General features: G+C 38.9%; 1 protein-coding gene across 2 annotated transcripts; it reads right to left on the bottom strand.

Annotated features, from left to right (window-relative positions):
• Nucleotides 1-1,787: 1,787 nt before the first annotated feature.
• Nucleotides 1,788-19,155, bottom strand: LOC136253340 (uncharacterized). Of its 2 annotated transcripts, none has more exons than XM_066045991.1 (7): nucleotides 18,986-19,155; nucleotides 18,813-18,939; nucleotides 18,573-18,766; nucleotides 18,313-18,524; nucleotides 2,079-2,113; nucleotides 1,927-2,031; nucleotides 1,788-1,882 (listed from the first exon to the last, which is right to left on the bottom strand). In XM_066045991.1, exons 1-7 carry the CDS (start codon nucleotides 19,105-19,107, stop codon nucleotides 1,829-1,831), a joined length of 849 nt encoding a protein of 282 aa, XP_065902063.1. In that variant the 5' UTR covers nucleotides 19,108-19,155; the 3' UTR covers nucleotides 1,788-1,828. The 2 variants fall into 2 exon arrangements, with proteins under 2 accessions (XP_065902063.1, XP_065902064.1); XM_066045992.1 differs by having other exon boundaries at nucleotides 18,816-18,939; nucleotides 18,986-19,154.
• Nucleotides 19,156-19,381: the final 226 nt, after the last annotated feature.

Raw genomic sequence — 19,381 nt, 5'->3', positions numbered from 1 at the left:
AACAGGAAACGAGAAATGGGTGGAAATGAAATTCCTTCACTACAGAACACTTCATTTGCAATTGAAGGGGTAGCAGAGCACAGATTTTCTCACGACTTTGGTGGCCAAAGTAGCAGTGACTGCTGTATTAGAGTGTTTTGCAACTCAATTGCTAAATCATAAGGATATAACTGTACTGATCAAATGGCAATTGTATAATATCTTGGGACAAATTTCTGATGGTGGATCATAGTAATGCAGATCATCCTGACAGTATCAGGGGCTAGGTTATAATTATAGTCAGCTAGCAAATGCACCATACAGTACCACTATTATGACATTAAGGCTTAAATCCAAGCTGGCATGTAGCTATACCACTGTGTTAAAAAATTCTCAGAAGCTTGTAATGACGTTAAACGTGTAATAATGCTCTGTGATAGAGCAGTTACTTCAACTTAAGCTGAGGATACCCCCAAGGGCGATGTGCATTATCCACCAACAGAAAATTGACTATTATTATAATTACTGTCTAAAGAGTTAACAAGCACAGATAATCATACAGGGTGTGAGAGATGTAGAGTTCAAGTTCTTGCATAAAATCATCAACATTAGTGATTGAGGTAGATCATTCCATAATTTTACTGCTAAAAGCAAGAAAGAATGTAAATATGTTTCAGCTCTAATTGGTGGACTGATAGCATAACAATGAGAGTGACCGCAAGTACACGAGATAGAGTAATTGATGAGACTTCAACAAGAGCATGAATCAATTTACAGAGCACAAGTAGATTAAGACATTTTCTTCTTAATCTAGAAAACTGAGTCATTCATAATGAAATAGGCTACACTCCTCTGGACTTTCTTTAATTGATAGATTTGATGTTGTACCAAGACATACAATTGCCATTCTGTTAGTACAGTTGTATATACTTATCTTATGATTTTTTAAGCAATTGAGTTGAAAACACTCTAATACAGCAGTCACTGCTACTTTGGCCACCAGTCGTGAGAAAATCTGTATTCTGCTACTGCAGGCAACCTCAACTCTGCTAGTCAACAAGCTGCAAATTGTCTGTTAGATATAACCATTGGATAACTGCTAGCACAATATTATCAAAATATCTAATACAGTAGTTGTCTACGATTCTCTTTATGAACAGCACATGAAGACAGAGCCATAAGATCACACAGCAGTTCTTTGGTGTTGTAACTAACTAGTGTATTGGTAGAAACAATACTATTTCTCGTTGATGCCCAGTGTCCTACAGTGCTCCCCTGATCAACCAGGATCAAGACATGTCAGAACATCAAAACATTCGGATAGTCAACACCCATTCAGTAGAGCCCTGTTCAAATACTCTAATAGAGCAGTCATTTCTACTGTTCAAGGGAGCACTGAAGCAGGGCTGGGAGATAAAAGATCTAGATCACTTAAGATAGCAAGTTTGATTATGGAGATAATATATAGTAAATCACCAATAATCAGATGTCAACCTGGTGTCAAAGTTGGGAAAGCAATATAAATTTAACAGCACTAGGGTGTGTGTTACAAACCAGTCCTGTGATGTAACATCATTATTGAGGTGATTTGTAAACATTTCACATAATACACTTACGATTGTACTACCGGTAGTTTTGCCTGTGTTTATAATAAACATCAAACCTTACAGAAAGGATTTCTATGATCTCATTGACTAGCACACACCAGAACTGATAAGATTTGTATTTCATTGGACCTTTTGATGCAGAGGGGTGAGTGGTGCCTAACTAAACTAGTAGTCCCCAGCTTATTATCCCTAATATGGACCTGTGATTATAATTGGTGTTAACTGTTGTCATGACAACTATATTAGTCTACAATAAGTGGAGGATCAGTGTCTTCTGATTGGCTGACTTTTAATACCTGTAATGATGTGGTTAATATGAGCAATAGTCATGGCAACCAACCTCTTCATGTTTAAAGTGTCTTTTGTGTGACTTTGGTTGTTCTGTTGTCATGGTAACACTGTAATTTCTTTTTCTTCTACATAAACTATACGTCGCCGGTAACAACTGTTGGTAGCATGTATGTTAAAATATTAGAATACAATAAAACTCACTCCTTTGTGTCCTCTGAATGCTTTGCTGTGATTGGCTAGAATAAGAGATGCATGGTTAAGCCAGAAGAGTACTTGTAACATAAATCACTACAATGGGTTCAGAAAAAAATGTTTCTTTTTTGCAAAAATTTTAATAGATAATAACTAGAAACCACCCATCAACCCTAAACAACCTACTAGACCCACTAGTGATTAAAGAAAATAGTTAAGTGTATTATAACAAAATTGAAATTTGTTTGATCATCAAACAGTATGGTAATAATATTCTCCACTAAAAATGAACAGTGCCTGCGACATTAAACTGGTGGCCATTAAGACAGGTTGTACTGATGGAGTGTATATACTAGAGATGTAACAATGTCCTCCACTTAGTGTCGTTTGATAGTGATGCAATGGAGACTACCGTATACGTAAAGTTTCAAGGTAGAAAACTTTCGTAGATGAGCGACTATGGCAAGATTCGTTTTTGTAGCTAAACAGCTATATACTGTAGCTAATTATTTGCATAATTGCTGGATTCAGAGGAAAAATTTTGGAGGTGAAAAGTGATCTACGAAAATTTTCCACCTCGAAAATTTTTACGTATACTGTTGCAACTCTAGTACATATCTATAAATGTGTGTTAACTATTTAGACATACTGGAGCCACACCCACTTATCTGGATTCTACAAATGGAGTCATACCAACTCGTTGTCAGTGCACTTACTCCCATTGTTTATCTGGATTCTACAAATGGAGTCATACCAACTTGTTGTCAGTGCACTTACTCCCATTGTTTATCTGGATTCTACAAATGGAGTCATACCAACTCGTTGTCAGTGCACTTACTCCGATTGTTTATCTGTATTAGGATGAATATGTCGTCGTGTGAGACTTGCTACCATGGTGGGCCACTGGAGAAGTGGAGACCATTATTTTCATTGCAGTTGTATCACAGTCATTATTGTACAATTCTTACATTGTGAAAAATGATTCATGTGTCCTCTGTATGTTGTAACTACATGTGTACCCATATAATTTTGTGTGGGGGTATTATAAAATGCACAATGACAATTCTAAATTATTGGCAGTTTTGCACACTTCCTTTTAGCTATCTACATGCAGTAATTAAATACACACACTCACAGCTTGTCTCAACAACTGGTAGCCGTGCCCTTAGAGGGCAAATTATGTGCGGGAGACTAAATTCAAATTTTAAACCAACCATTCTTGAATGATGGTGTAGTTTTTTTTGCACACTTCTATGGCTACATGCACTGATTAACTACACTTACTATTTACAGCCCAATAACTGGTGACCACAGTTGTGCTCTGCGTCATTCTTTAAATTCTTAAGCGGTGCCTTTATAGAGCAAATTATGTTGGGGTGCCTAATCAAACTAGCCATTCTCGAAAACATGTAACAATCTCAACGAAACTTTTAGAACAGTTTAAATACACATTGCCCTACATGCCAAGCAAGTATTGCGGAAAACAACAATATGGGGCTTGTATTTGGCCTCTAGGTCGACTGAGGACGACTGAAACTTCGTTTGGTGCTGAAATTATGACTGTAGGGTAATGATGTATGGCAAAATCGATGATGTGAATCTTGAGGTGATTGAAAAAACATTTAAGCAATAGCAATCAATGTTCAGAATGCACAAAGGAACGCAAGGCATACACCTACGGTTGCGTATAACCGCATGTGAAAAAAACAAACAACCAAAAAAAGAAACCTCCTCTTTGATGTTGGCAATCTCGATCTAGAAACTGTCCACATGGATATGCTTCACTGTTTGTGTGGTAATTACTAGTGACATAATGAGTTCAGCTCTAGAGTTTCAGATAGCGTAAGTGATGGGTGAGTTACAGACAGGCCGAATTTGACAACGTTTGTTCCTGTAAAATCCTCACGTGTAGTGGTCACGTCATTTACTGTCTGCGGCACACATTTCTGCTTTACTGGCCGCGCAACTCTATCAATCGCTGGAAAGTAACGTGGCTAATGCATTTCATTTTCAGTTATGTTTCGCCTGTTAGACATCATTATAAATGAAGAGCAACATGAGAATTGTTTCTGCAATCAATCCAATCACTATGGAAAACATGGATGATAAGCGTGATATCCAGCCACATGGAAGCCGTATCAATCACGCTACTGCAAATAGACACTTGCATGGTCAGCAAAAAGAACTAGGACACAAAGACAAAGGCAGTCCATGATGAGTGTAATGTATGTACTGCAATATGCCAAAAGGCACCTCTTGGGCTGAATGAAGTCGAACAGTGAAAAAATCAAGCCTAATGGCCCCGCCCAGCTGTTATCAAGTTACGCAGACATCAGTAAGTTGGTCAGTAGAATTTTCACAAAATGACAATAAAAGTGTTTCAGAGAGTACTGAAGGAATTTTTTGGCTTAGTTTGTGTATACCATAAAAAATCCTTTGATCTGCCCACAGGACCGTTAGGCCTGAAGGCAAGTGGATTAATACAGGCAGAGTATGAGTGTACATTGTATAACTGTTATGTAGGGAGAGTCTCACAAGACAGCTACAACTCTTATAAAGGTTCTAACATCGATTGTGGGTGACCAAGCTGAATGCTGCAGTGACGTTCCCTCTCCAGTACTACAGCCACTTGAGATATTGCATTTGACCAGTTAGTACAGAAAATTCGAAAATAAAGCTACTACAGTGAAACCTTACTTAGCGGCCACCTCTTTAATAAAACCACCTCTAGTAAGTCCCAAATATTGCTAAACAGTACTTTAGGACCTCATAATAAGGCCACCTTGTTATTAAGGCCAAGACATAATGGTGAGGATTATTCTATGTGTGTTCTCAAAACTGTGCTGCACTCCATTAGTTTCAATACACATGATCAAGTGTACCATTCTGTGTGGGCAGTTCAAAGGAGCTGCCAGTGCCATAATTGGTATATGGCACTGTTGCAGACCGCAGCGAGTGCATTTAAGTTACTGCAGTGCAATATACAGGTATTGCACTGGCTACGGTTTGTGCAGCATTGCACAAGTGCTGGCAGCCGAGAGTGCTACGACACCTCACCTAATAGGTAGAAGATGCCTCACAGTTCAAATTCTTTTATAGCCTGACATGTAAAAGTCGATTGTGGGGCCATAACGTAACCAAAGATCACCGGATCAAAGGTAACCAATACGTTTACCAAGCAGCCAATGGCTATAGCCAACACAGTGGCCACAGAATATGCACTAAACAACCTTACTTGTCTGATTCCCTAGATCAAACTGTAGTAGAATTTCTATTGATAAATCATCAATGAAATTATGAACTTTTAGTGGCTGAAAAATTGCCACTTCACAGAAATTGTGCTACACACATTATACCCTCTTTACGGCATTGGCCTAGGTATATTCATGATGCTAGCACAATGAAAATTTGAAAGAGACACGCACCCTGGCTGACTCGAGATAATCAAATATAACAGTCACCCTAATAGAACAGTCACCCTAATAGAACAGTCACATGTGTATAGCTGTATGCTATTACAAAAAACTAAACAAACTAGTATACTATAAACAAACTAGTATACTAAACAAACTAGTATACTAGACAGATGTTAACAACATTGTGAGGCAAGCCTAAGCAAGAAGAATTGTATTTGTGAATGATTGAAGGTTAGGTATATCATGTTGTGTTGATATTTTGTAGGTGGAAAAGAAAGAGCAAGATTGTGCAAAATTGATTTGCCAGTAAAGGGCAAGCTATTTCTGACACACTTCACATTTAATAATTGCAATGAATCCATAATAATAAATTCTGTCATTTTAGCAGTGACACTTGGATGATTAAACAGTGTGCAGTATTGGTGGCACTGTCATCATGATATATTTTGACTGGCTACTTTGAGCACTACAACTGAGAGTCAAGGTGGGGCTTGAGTGTCAAGGTGGGGATTACGCACCTATCAATGTCAAGCCGCACTTCCCCTCCTGGGCATAGGTGGGGATTCGTACGTCTTTTGCAGGAATTCAGTGCCCTACAGGTGGGAATTTTGTAATTGTACATTTTTTTCATGGAATTTTAAATAACATTAAACTGCATTGATAGGCATTTTAGTATTAGCAACAGTTTTGACACTCAGTACTACTCAAACTACTCGAGGCTGATTTTAACAGACGTCTTTTTCTGGGGTGTGTGTAGAGCTCGAATGGCGGTTTTAGGCCTTGTGAAGGACCTGGCTTTTGGCAAGAACAAGTGGTTTACTAGTGGACAGCCTGACAATGTTGACCAGACATTTTTTCTGTTGATTTTGCTACATATCAACCACTAAGGAGCCAGCACAGCCCTGTAATCTCGTTTCTGGACTTCAGTCGTGGTCTGCCTCCATTTTGAGGTCTAACCCTTGCCCACCCCACCACCCCCCACCCCTTTGTGAGCACTCGTGATACTACTTCGCTCATCCAACTGCTCAGATTTTCTACCTTATTTGGCAGGAAACTCTACAAGCAGCTATAAGTACTGGAAGTGGCTTGAAAGGTAATAGATTGATGCATCTTTTGTGTAAATTTTATACGCGTGTTTGCTGGAGAGTTACGCTGGCTTGAATTCTTTAAAACCGTTTATCTCGAAACTTCTAATGTGCGATTCGGATCATTTTTCCAAAATCCAGTCACAATTGATGTTGTTCTGTAGGTAACTGATCTCTCCTGTGTCTGTCATGCTGTTGTCTCGTATAGCTCTTCTTAATTCTGCTTGTTTTGGCATTTCTTTTGTCTCATGTCCGGTCTGTCATATTCCTCTCTTCTAACATGCACTCCTCAACTTCGGTGTTTCTCTTTCCATCACAATACGTTTAAGCTCTCTGTGATGAGTAGATGAGTACGAGGCGATTATCATCTTGTGTTGTCCATACGGATGATGCATGAAAAGTTAAGGAATACGTACGTATCCTTGTACGTATCAGCTTTATAGGGAGCCTTCATGTCATAAACATATGCACCAGCGTTACTACAGTTTCCTATGCCTTCGTCATGTCAGTCATCTTGACTTTTAAAGAATTGTTCAACAGTAGCATCCACCTTGGTAGCATCTTCCAGTTCCATTTTCCTAATCTCAGTGTCATCATGATTTTTCATTGTGGGATATAGTATATTACATCATACATGTGTTTAATATTTTTTTGTGTATGGTCAACTACACAAAATTTGTATTGGCAACCTGCTCATATATTAAATTAATTTAAATATGAAGTAGGGATCCAAGTGATAAAAAGTAGTGAAACAAGAGATGAATGATGGTATTACAGCGTAGCTCTGTGAGAGAATCCTTACATTGGCATTGAATATAACATGCCAATGTAGGGATTTTCCCACTGAGCTATGCTGTAATACCATCATTCATCTATTGTTTCACTACTTTTTATCACTTGGATCCCAACTTCATATTTAAATTATATAATTTATACTAGTTGTACCTGTGCAAAATGCACGTGATAATAAGACAATTGTAATGTGTTGATCAAGGAGTAATCACATCATCACATACCAACAAAGACATGACTACGTATAGCTACTAATGTGCACGCATAATTTCTTCAATGGTGTGTGGCACTAACATCCAGCTATAATGTTGGTGATCTTGCATCAACAAAGAGTGTCTGGTGTCATAGTTTTTATAATGTAGGTTGGCGTACTGTACAGATGTCACTGGTTCGCACATCTGTACAGTACTCCTGCGGATGGATTATCAAGATGCATGTGTCCAGCTACAGGCTCTACACATGCAGAGATCTACACAGTCTTCATGAAGGTGGCGTATCAAGAAGTGTCCCTTTACAACCATGCACATATACATAAAAGAGATTAGTTTTGAGCGGAAAATGCCACAATTGGGATGTTCTCTACTTCGTTTAGATGATGCTGCATGAACCAACATAAAGTGTCTGAGTGTGATACGAGGATCAGTTTACTAATAGTTGGTGCATCACTACAATGAGCTATATTCTAATTCAACTCGTGTTTGTCACGTACAGTGGTTTATATTTAGTTAGATTGTGTTGTCTATTAGAGTATCTGAATTGGAGGTCCATTTCTACATCCTAGTCATGGTAACGTTGTTTACAATATTTCGTGACAAAGTGTGTATGCAGTACAGTATTGAGTATGGGTAATTCAAGTTAATACTGAGCAAGAAGGTCAACACCAGCATGTGTATTTGGATAGAGAAGAGTAGTATTTTAGTTGCTTTCAGAATTAAGGTATCGGCATAGCCGAGGTGAATCCTTCATACGAAGCATGGTTGCTCAATTAGAGGTCGTGTGTGTTCTATTAGGGTAGATATAGCGATGTATGTTCATTGAAGACTGCAATAGATCTTGTCCATGATTCGTTGCCTGGTAAGGTAGTTGTATGTCCTATTAGAGTAGTTGAACGTAATCTTCCATTCTTCCTCACGCACGATAGTGTCATCCTGCAGGCTGTTAGGCAGCTTGATTGGAGTGATCATCGCTTGTTAACTTGCCACACCCACTATGAAACTATCCTTTCTTTGACTTTTTCCTTCTCCCTTGCAGTGGTATGCCAGTAATCCTCCGTTTTAGGTCTGTCTATAGTCCCTGACGTGCTTGTCTTCATGTCACAGTAGCTATACTTTGTCTAGTGCACAGCGGTGTAGTCTATCCTTGTAGTGGACAGCGTAGCAGGGTGCAGAGTGTGTATTGCTGGCGAGTCTTCCTTCTGTAGTCTCTGTCAAGTAGCCTGATAGGAATGACCATCCCTCGTAGAATTGCCACATCCACTACGAAACCCACCTTTATACGCATCGCCACCTGAAAATTAATTTTAAACCCGTAACAGGGCGGAGTAATGGCTCATTTCTACTAATGGATGCTATATTTCTGTTACAAGCAGCTGTCAACAGTGGTAAGGTACAACTACAAAAAGGGGTCTAAACAACTTAACTTCACACAACAGGGATCTAAGTGATTTGGTAACCCTCAGGTCCTGTAGTAGCAGGTGCCACGACACAGGGCCATCCAGATTACTAAATTACTTAGATCTCTGTGGTCTGAAGTCTAACTACTATCAAGAGTTCATAATATATATATACTGAGGAGAGTATCCTACTCTCATAAACCCCTGCAGAAGGGCGTATTGTGAAGTTATGATGTAATGACAAGATGTTGTTGTTTGTGACGTACGAGTAGCCGTAAAAGTGCAAGAATCGTCAGCACTATATCATACTCGCGACGCTCAGGATAGCTATTTTCGCAAATGGCCTAGCAAGAAACATCTACGAAACGGTCTTAACCCATGAAGGAACAATTGTAGTTCAGTAAGAAATGTTAACTTTTGTAGTGACAGCTTCACTACAGGTCTCAGAAATTGTTTATCTCCAATATGACTTGTGGTTTTAAAGAAATCACAGTGACGGGCTACAGAGAATAAAACATAATGTAAATTCGTGAGGTAAAAATACTCTAATACAACAGTCACCTAGTAGTAAAGGAAAAACTTTGACGAAGAAGTTTCCCAAAGCTCAACTCCCAAACCATTAACCACTGAACTGCTGTTGTCAGTTGCTCAGCTCACGAAAATTCTAGTTTAAATCTACTTGGTCAGCAGTAATATATACCTGCAATCCATTCAATCACCATAAAACGTCATCTCGTTTGAGACTCGTGGTTTGCTATATGTGCAATGGCACCTGAGCTCTCGTATTAAGTGGAATCTCTTACTATAGGACTCTATGATCAGAGGATATCATGTTTACAAGGATATCTAGTCCGGTTTTATTGGAGAAGTTTTGTACTGTCGCCATGATGTTCTCAACCACCATGATCATTTTGCTATTGCAGTGTGTGAGGGGACTACCGTAGTGGGACACGTGCCTAGGAAAATATCTGCAGTTTGCTATGTTTTTCTGTAGTGTTGTTTTAGTATGGAGTTTTAGTATGGAGTGTTAGTATGGAGTTTTAGTATGGAGTGTTAGTATGGAGTTTTAGTATGGAGTTTTAGTATGGAGTTTTAGTTTTAGTTGTAGCTAGTTTCATCAATAATTTTAGTTTTAGTTTTAGTAATCTTTCTTAATTCTTTTTAGTTATTTAGTTATGGTTATTCACTCTTTGTTGTTTTAGTTTTAGTTATAGTTAAAACATGAAAACCTTTTAGTTTTAGCTACAGTTTTAGTTATGTATCTGAAAACCTATAGAAAACCTTGTTTAGCTTTAATAGTAAGCACCAAGTGACTATATTTTATGTGAACAAAACTCTTGTTATAATTTCAGTACCATTTTTCCAGCTTAGTAATACAAAATCTTTGTATTACAAGACCTGCCAATTTTATAATGTAGATTTGATTTTAGTATATAGTTATAGTTTCAGTGATTATATACGTTTGGTTTAGTTATAGTTGTAGTTAACTTAAATATATTCACCTTACTAAAAGTACTTTTAGTTTTAGTTACAGTTAACTGAAACAACACTATTTTTCTGGGGAAAACAGGAAAAACGATAACTGGTACCATTACAGGATTGAGGCAATACTCTCAATCTGCCGCATGGTGGTACGGAGATTCCATGAAGTTTGCTGGTGATAAAGCGATGGTGGTCTCTACTACTTGAGATGAGAAGGCCAGTGCTTGTTTCTATGCCGGTTAGTGGTGCCCGCAGTGTTACTGGTCCCAGCAGTAGCTATAGTAGTTTACCTGAAGGTGAGTTATTGAGTAAGCAAATGCTGACACTCTACCAGACACACAAGTGGGATTACACAGATATCACACCCCTGAAAATGATGCATTACAGTGACTACTTGTCAATATTGTATAATTCACAGAGTCCAGTCACTTGCAGATAAAAGCTAGACTACTACAGTGTGATCCCACTGTAGGGCAAGAAACTGTTGGAATGTAAACTACCATGTCAAGATGTAAACCACATGTCAAGATGTAAACCACATGTCAAGATGTAAACCACATGTCAAGATGGGCTCTTCTGATAGGAGGAATTCTACCTCAAACCCAACCTCGAGAAATACGATGCTGAGGCCTGTTATCTGTGCTGCTGCTGCTACTAAATCCAGTTGAAACTACCAGTAGTAGCAGAGATACTGTCACTGTGTGTGCGTGTAGTGTGTGTGTGAGTGTATGTGTGTGTGTGTGAGTGTATGTGTATGTATGTGTAGTGTGTGTGTGTGTGTGTGTGTGTGTGTGTGTGTATGTGTGTGTAGTGTGTATTGTTACTGTTCCTGAACACTGCTAAAACATGCCTGTCTTGTCCAGACAATACACTAACAGTAAGGACATTCTGTTTTAGGCTTTGCCAATTTTTTTGTTTTGTTTGATGTAGTAAACAACCACCAGCTAGACCACAGGTTACTATGACAACCATCAGCTAGACCACAGGTTACTATTTAATAGAAAGCAGCATGAATAATTCTCTTTGATGTTGACACAGTCAATGAGGTTATTAATACATTCAGAGACCTGAGGTGAGGTTTCTAAATGACATTTAGAGATGTGATGTGACTATTTCAAGCGATGAATGTCAATAATGTAATCAGTGGCTGTACTGTTGGTTTGTTTGAGTGATTTGAGCACCTGTATCAGCCATACCAACACTGTACAAACTCAAATGTAGTTGTGCTGATAATGAGCCAACTTCTCGATGTACATCCATAAGCTGCCTATTTAATGGTTGGCTAGTTTTCAAGCTCCTCTATCGTGTTTGCTATTCACTGTAGCATGCCATCATTAACCATACACGCTTCAGCCTACCTGTTCATGGTGGTAATTACAATCCTTGTTGCTGAAATAACAACGTTTCACCACCTTTTCGTTGGCTGTGTATTAAACTAGCTTTTCGCTTTCGCCTCGTGGCCAATTATTAAACAAAGCCTGTCCCTTCCTAGCCAGCTGAAATAAAGCCTTTTGGATGATTCATGGCCTTGTTCACCATGTCTGTAACAAGGCTTGTCACTGTAATCAGTTGCTTTGTGGCCAGCTGTACCATTTGGGTGTTGCTTTGTGATGGTGTTTGGCTCAGACAGCAACAGCAAGCCTTAAAAGGGTTTCATGTTAAAAACAGCCTAACAGTTAAACTGCTTTGCAATACACTTCACTACACAATCGCTACAAAACTACTATGATTTCTCTTTAGGTATAGTCAACCATCATACAAGTAATTACCCAAATATATTAGAATCAAGGTGACAAAGGTAAAGATACTCTTCGAAACTATTTAGCTACTTATTTTTAAGATGTGGGTGATGGATAAGCCTAAGGTTAAGCTTAGCTAAACTTTCAAAAGTTTTACTATGTCTAGCCTGGAATATTGATCTACTAAGGGTTTACCTAACTCCTTAGCTTCGTCATACATGGCTATACATTTTTAAATAAGTTGGGAGGGTAACCGTCATCTTTAACTCTAATAAATTCAGGCGATTACTCGAGTATGATGGTTGACTACAGTATTGTGGTTTTGTAGCAATTGTGTAGTGAAGTGTATTGAAAGTAGTTTAGCTTAGTGTTAGGAATATAGATCCTACTAAGCCTTGCTGTTGCTATTGATTGTGTCCTCGGTAGAGCTGCTACAAGGTGAGGAGTGTACACAGTAGTTTATTGTGTGAAGTAGCTTACTTGAATAATTGACCTTTGAATGCCAGTGTAAAGCTTGTCATTCTGCAACAGGAAGATGTAGAAACAAGCCTTGGACACACAATAGCAGCTGCTAACTATAAAACCATGTTTCTGAGACAAAACAAGCTAGTGAAAGCAAGACATTAATTTAGCTAGCACACAGGCAAACACACACACGCGTGCGCACACTGCACAGGAAATTATTCACTTTCTGCTTCTTTCGTGCCAGCTGGTACGTGACCATTGTGACGAACTGCCTTTTCCTACTGTAGCTTTTCAGTAGGTTGAAAACCTTCACGCCCGGTTTGGCTTCTCGGCGGGCATTAATTAGTTACCTTGGCTGCACCTCGGTCACTAATGCCATGCCTCGGTGACAAAACCTCGCCCTCAGGTTTTCCAACCTACCAAAAAACCTACAAACTAACATACACGTATCCTCGCCACAGGTTTCTTGTAACCTCAAACTTCAAAGGAAATATATTTTCTAATGCTAGATGGACAATACATCATAGCGACCCACCCATATATGGTAAGAAAAGCCATCTAAATCTTTGACCACAGGTTTCCTGAGCTGTTTGATTACTCAAGCAAATAGATTACTCAAGCAAATATAACACTTTATTCGTTCATTTTATGGCTTCTCATATGGAACGGCATATTCACTTCGAGCTATAACAACTGCATCGGCAAAAAAAATTACTATATACTCATTGATATTAACAGTAAAGCAACTAGTACTGTCTCCCTAATTCCAGATGAGCTAGCTAGCTGCATGGCGTATAGTTTTAGAAGTAGCACATCGTCTTGTCATTTTGTGTGGGCAGGATCAAAGTGCCAAACTGTGCTGTATTATCGATACAATGGCCAGTATGGCCAATTGTGTCTCAGTACATTCAAGTGCTGATGGCTGATAATGTGATGCGTGATAGGAATTGATGTATCACATGATATTCTCATTGTATCACATGATATTCTCATTGTATCACATAATATACAATATCAATATTTGCACATGCTCATATCAAATTATTAAAATGGCAAATCATTCAGATAACATGTTGCAGCCTGACGAGTTTATCAAGCAACAGTTCCCATCTGTCTTCAAGAAGACCATGGAAATATTTTTGGCTTCCTTGCCAACGATAGTGGTTAAGTTATTTATACACTAAACAAATTAAGTCATTTGTAAATTGTATTACTGGCTAACACATCTGAAATGCCATCATTTCATCAAATAATCTCAGTGATACAAAACGAAGAAGGAGAATCAGAGGAAACTCTAAGTTCAACAACAACAGGGAAGCAGCTAAGTTTAACAGAAATGATATCAAGTTAAAAGAGGCACACAAGATGGACAGTGCAACGTATGCAGTGCTTCAGAAAGTACTTGTTTCCTTTATTAGTGATGATTTACAGCCCATAAGATAGCTCTGATTTTTGCACATATTTCATCCTTACAGTCCGTCACAATAACTATACCACAAAAGTATGAGCAGACTGAAGCTTGAAGGGGTTGAATATGTTTCCCTGACAACAAACCTGTGGACACAACTGTGGGTACATATCACCTTCGCTAGTAGTGACTGGGAATGTGTCACTATTGTTTACAAACACGTGAAGTTGCTTCTTCTCATAAACCTTGCTGATGAATTATGCAATTTCATGGAGGAATGGGATATCACTGCCAAGGTTGTGATGGTGACAACCGATAATGCTCTCACTAAAGAATTATCCCACTTAGGTTACATTGGTAATACATTGTAATTTGGTATTGGCAAAGCACTACAAATTTCTGCTATCTTGGGAAGAGTGGGAAAACTTGCAGAGCATTTTCATAAGTCAATATTGGCTCCCTTTGTAGTGCTGTGTAATGATGGGCTGACTATAGCTGAAAGTGAAGCAGACCATCTCACTTTTGAGTCAGTAACTGATAGCTGGGGTGCACGTTTAGATGAATTAAAACATTAACTCTGGCAGCATCCTTTCTTTTCATGCGGTATACATGGGTTCACCAGTCATAATAATGTTATGAAAGAGTAAATTGGGTTGAAAAAAAGTAGGGAAACAAGGGAGGTCACCTACATCTGCAGACTGCCACAAAAACCTACATGGTTATTTCCACATCATGAAGTTCAAATATTCACAAAATATTCATTACTGCATTAAAGGGGCAATGCATCGTGAACTATTTATGCATGAAGCCATTCAAGTTAATGATGTCAGAAACAAATTACATCATTGTTAATGAGCACGAAAGTGACAGTCTTTGTGTATCGAGTTGTGTACTGTCCTTGTAGGACAATTGTAAGCCAAGTAGAATGTACCATGAAATTCAAAGGCAAATTTCAGGGTACATATCCTATAAATCCTGGCTGGACATGGTACATTTAAGTTAACCATATCGTACATGTAAATGTACCATGGGCCCATGGCCTTGCTGCCAATTTCTTCATAAAAAACTCAAGCCGAAATTAATTATGGGAATTTATTATTGGTTTCATGATGAAAACCATTCGTCTGATTTTGCATCTTACAGCACTCAGACGGAAGCGATTTGTCACCCTGGCCATTCTATGAGTTGAGAAATGTTGGTTTAAGGTGAGAACTAGTGCTATAGCATATTCACAAGTGGTTCACCACATTTTTAATATGGACAAGCCCACTTTTCGAGGTAAACACTCTACAGCAAAGCTTACCCCTATAAGTGTTTAGTAACTTGCCTGTTCATGTTAACAAACATAATCACAATGTTAGGTGCTACTGTCCCATAATTGAATTTCACAAGTTGGCCTATATGATAAATTCAGCGGTCAGTTATGTATTGGTTTGGGTGATTATTCGCCCACAGGTTCTTAGCCTGCAATTGGCATGGTACATATCAGTTGTATCACGTGCCCTCGTGATTTTCCTGATATGTACATCCACGTTCTCAGGGCTGACGGCCCTCAAGTTTGGGTGTACATATCAGGCAAATCACTCGGGCCCACAATACAACTATTACATGGCCCCTGGCCTGTCTAACATTGTAACAAAGGCAATACATAGAAGGTATGATTATCTTATTGAGACAAAGCGCTTCGTTTTATATAATAACATCACTGCCTGGTTGTGATATGTGAACACAAGTTGTCGTGTAGTGTCAAATATTCCCCAGCTGCTTGTTTATTCCTTTTACAGCGATAGAATAAATTCTGTGGATAATTTAACCCTTAAACCTGGGGCACGCATGGCAAATAACACACATCAGTTCACTGGGCTAAGGTTAAATGAACATTGTAACGTAAGCCATATATGGCCTGATAGAAAATTTTACAGCAAATTGAATGAAATTTTTGCAAATTGATAGGAGCAACCACTATCGAGATATAGACCACTATCGAGATATAGACCACTATCGAGATATAGATCATCTAATGAAGGTATAGATCATCTAATGAAGGTATAGATCATCTAATGAAGGTATGTAAAGAGTTTGCATGTTTTCTTGTCAAAAAGTTTTTACACGGCTATTAGTATGTACTAAAATTGAAGTGGATTTTTTTTTTCTCAAGCGAATTAACATTTTAGCCAACCAGATGATTAGTGGTAACAGTAAAGGTGACAACACACACACTTCTTGTGGTTTGGCTCTATTACAAGTTATTGTAATGGATAATCGTTATGGATACAGCACTTTTATGGCTTCCCATGACATGTATGGTAGAAATTTTAGTTTTACTATACATATTGTGTTGGGCATTTTGAACAAAAAGATTTTGAAATGTTCTTAGCGGGTCAAGCAGTGCTATAAATTAGGATTGAGACAAATAGTTTGAAGCTTTATTCGGTTTCATAACATTCGGATGCTGCTTTACCCCACCAAAGCCTCGTTACCATGGATATTAACATGTTAAACCAGTTGCACAAGTACTGTCACTCCTTGTGGAAGCTGCCATTTATATATTTTTTGGTGTGGCTACAACAAAGTGTAGGAGTTTGTACGACAGTGTACAGTACCCCTAATAACCATCAATTATGTTCATTAATTATAAGTTGACGTGACATTTGTAATAAAGCTTCAGTAACATTTTCAAAAGAAGCTACGGAGGATGTACATTCATTCCAACCTTAGTACAAACGAGCCAAATTTCAAGATCGTGTGTAACCGCATCATCCATGAGTTATTAAATGTTTTTGAGGATTCAGCTCAATGTGTACATACTATAGTTATGGCATGACCGTTTAGTGTTAAGGAAAAACCCTATGTATCATTTAATCCTTGTTATATCACAAGTAGAATGACTCAAATTACGCAGCCATAGAATAAATGCTTCAAAAGTTAGTGCAAGTCACAAGCCTTCGGGCCAGTTTTCTGGCCTATGCTGGTTTAAGGGTTAAGATTTTCTCCCACCCACTGACACATGTGATTTTATTGTACACGAAATCAATAATCATGTGCTTATGCAATCTTGAATGGCTTCGCAACAGAGGAGGGCAGTCACGCTTTCAGCGCTGCTAAAACATATTATACAAATGGTTCGTTTACAACGTGCTGAAGAACACTAAGCTTACGACAGGAGTTACCACGCAATGTTTATTGCTGCTCCGTATGGTATGCGAAGGACTGAGGTAATAATGCCCGATATACATGACATTGTTAATATTGCCATAAACCAAAGGGTTTTTGAAAAACCAAACGTACCATCTTAAAACTTACACTAAACCCAATTTGATTATCCAGTAAACCCCATTCAACCCCACCGTCCACTAGATTTGTACTGGGTCTGTTGAGGCTCACATGAAATATCAAGTTCAACTATGCAATTAAAGCAATAATTTTACATAGCGCTTAAAGCGTGACCGCCCTCCTCTGGCTTCGCAACAAAACAAATTTGCGATGCATTGCTCCTTAATGGGTTTGTTTTACTGTTTTAACCCTTTGTTATCGAATGGCCAATATATTGCCATAACAAGTGCCCTTTATAAACGGAGCCATAACTCCTTTTTCCTAGGGGCTACGAAGCTGAAATTGCTACCAAACTGCTCAGAAGGACCGGGCGCTTCTAATGAAGTTTACCGTTCGGCGATAGGAAGAAGCATGGGCAAGTTATGGCACTTGGCAATATAAAATAGCATATACAAAACAATAATACCTGTTTAAAACTCCATGTCCGCCTTCACCGTGCTACTAGGAGGCTTTAGTTAGAATTACTCCATTCCCCACGTGATAAGGATTCTAAAAATAAATAGTGTGATGTCATCACGTTGATTAGTAAGATGGCGGCACCCATCTTTCAATGCCATGGCGATACGGAGAAGACACGCTTTCTTCGCTTCATAGCGCGTGAGTTGTGTGTGTGATCTGTAAGTATTCTAGCTGTGTTGGTAGAAGAGAGAGATGGCTATCAAACGGTATATAGCTTGATGGGTTAATTAATGGGTGGGGTCCACTCGTATCGCACACAGTTCACAGAAGCCATTAAAAGTTTTCACACTTGCGGTTTTGTAAAAAAAACTTCGGTAATAAAGGGTTAACAAAGAGGTTTAGGAATCAACAACTATAACTAATACACACACACAGTCACACGCACAGAGCCAATGGTGACTGTTCTTATAAAACACACAGGGACACATAGACGTTGCCAATACAACACTTACCACCGCTCCTTCGTAGTGGCATCGACCTGTTGCCATGGTAATCACTATCTCTACCCCTAACACTAGTTACTTTAACAAAACGTGACAAATCCCTCGGAATTCTATCCAATGAATTAGCCCCTTCAACTGCTGTATCTATGTTGTCATGACAACTGATGATGCCTAACAGCTTTCGTATAGCATTATTGTAGTCAGGTACTTTGAGTGCCCCCCTGTGTATTACCATAACAACCATGTACTGATCACATGATCTTACTTACCATCGTACATTCTCAACACATATTGACCCATGATCTATCAGTGAAGTGTTGTCATGGTTACTTGTACTGTAGTACGAGTGATCATGTGATACCAGCTGGAGGCGTGCCCAACTAAATATGTCCATTGTAGGGGCACCGTGCAGTGGATCACGTGAGCTATCATACACTTTAAACACTGAGGTGGGTGTAGGTTCCTAAGATAAAGATCACGTGAACAAGTGTACTATCTCGCCCACTCACTACATATTCATCTCCACTAAGATTATCATCCGATGACGCGTCAGAGTTCCCGCAAGAGTTTAGCGCGCCTGATGTGTCAAACCTTGAGGGTATCCCGCCCTTTAACATTGACTGGTATCGCTTTACCCTAACCCGCACGTGATGTGTGAACGCTAACACGAGGTATAACTTACTTGTCAATTTCTTCCTCAATCGCTCTGATGTCGTCATCAAGGTTAGCTTTACCCGCCACTGCGACATGTTCCCGGTAGAATCGTTCAATATAATCATCTGATAGTATCACCGCTGCCGCCATACTCACGTGATGGTGTCACCAGCCTGCAAAGGCCGGACCAATGCGCGGGCCCCTTGCTTACCATAGCCTATGCACATTATGGGGAAAATTTTTCGACAACCTACATATTATGTTTTGGGAGGGAAAAAGTGATAATTTTATCCTCCACATAGCTATACATAGTTCCACTTCCAAAAAATGTTGCCACAACAATCCCAGATTGCCGGGAACTCAGTTATAATTGTGATAAACCCTGATCTCTTTCAAAGACTACTTATACAGTATTACTACTATG

This window comes from Dysidea avara, chromosome 4 (assembly GCF_963678975.1).
Source record: "Dysidea avara chromosome 4, odDysAvar1.4, whole genome shotgun sequence".
Taxonomy (NCBI): domain Eukaryota; kingdom Metazoa; phylum Porifera; class Demospongiae; order Dictyoceratida; family Dysideidae; genus Dysidea; species Dysidea avara.
The sequence above is the reverse complement of the archived record's forward strand: the minus strand, read 5'-3'. Positions and strand labels throughout refer to the sequence as shown.

What these genes read in the sequence shown, in the direction of transcription:
- LOC136253340 (XM_066045991.1), bottom strand. Translation starts at nt 19,107, where the DNA reads ATGGCGGCAGCGGTGATACTATCAGATGATTATATTGAACGATTCTAC. An exon ending in TTAGTGGAGATGAATATGTA is followed by an intron (nt 18,767 to 18,812) that starts GTGAGTGGGCGA and finishes TCTTTATCTTAG; the next exon opens with GAACCTACACCCACCTCAGT. An exon ending in GACACTTTAAACATGAAGAG is followed by an intron (nt 1,883 to 1,926) that starts GTTGGTTGCCAT and finishes ACATCATTACAG; the next exon opens with GTATTAAAAGTCAGCCAATC.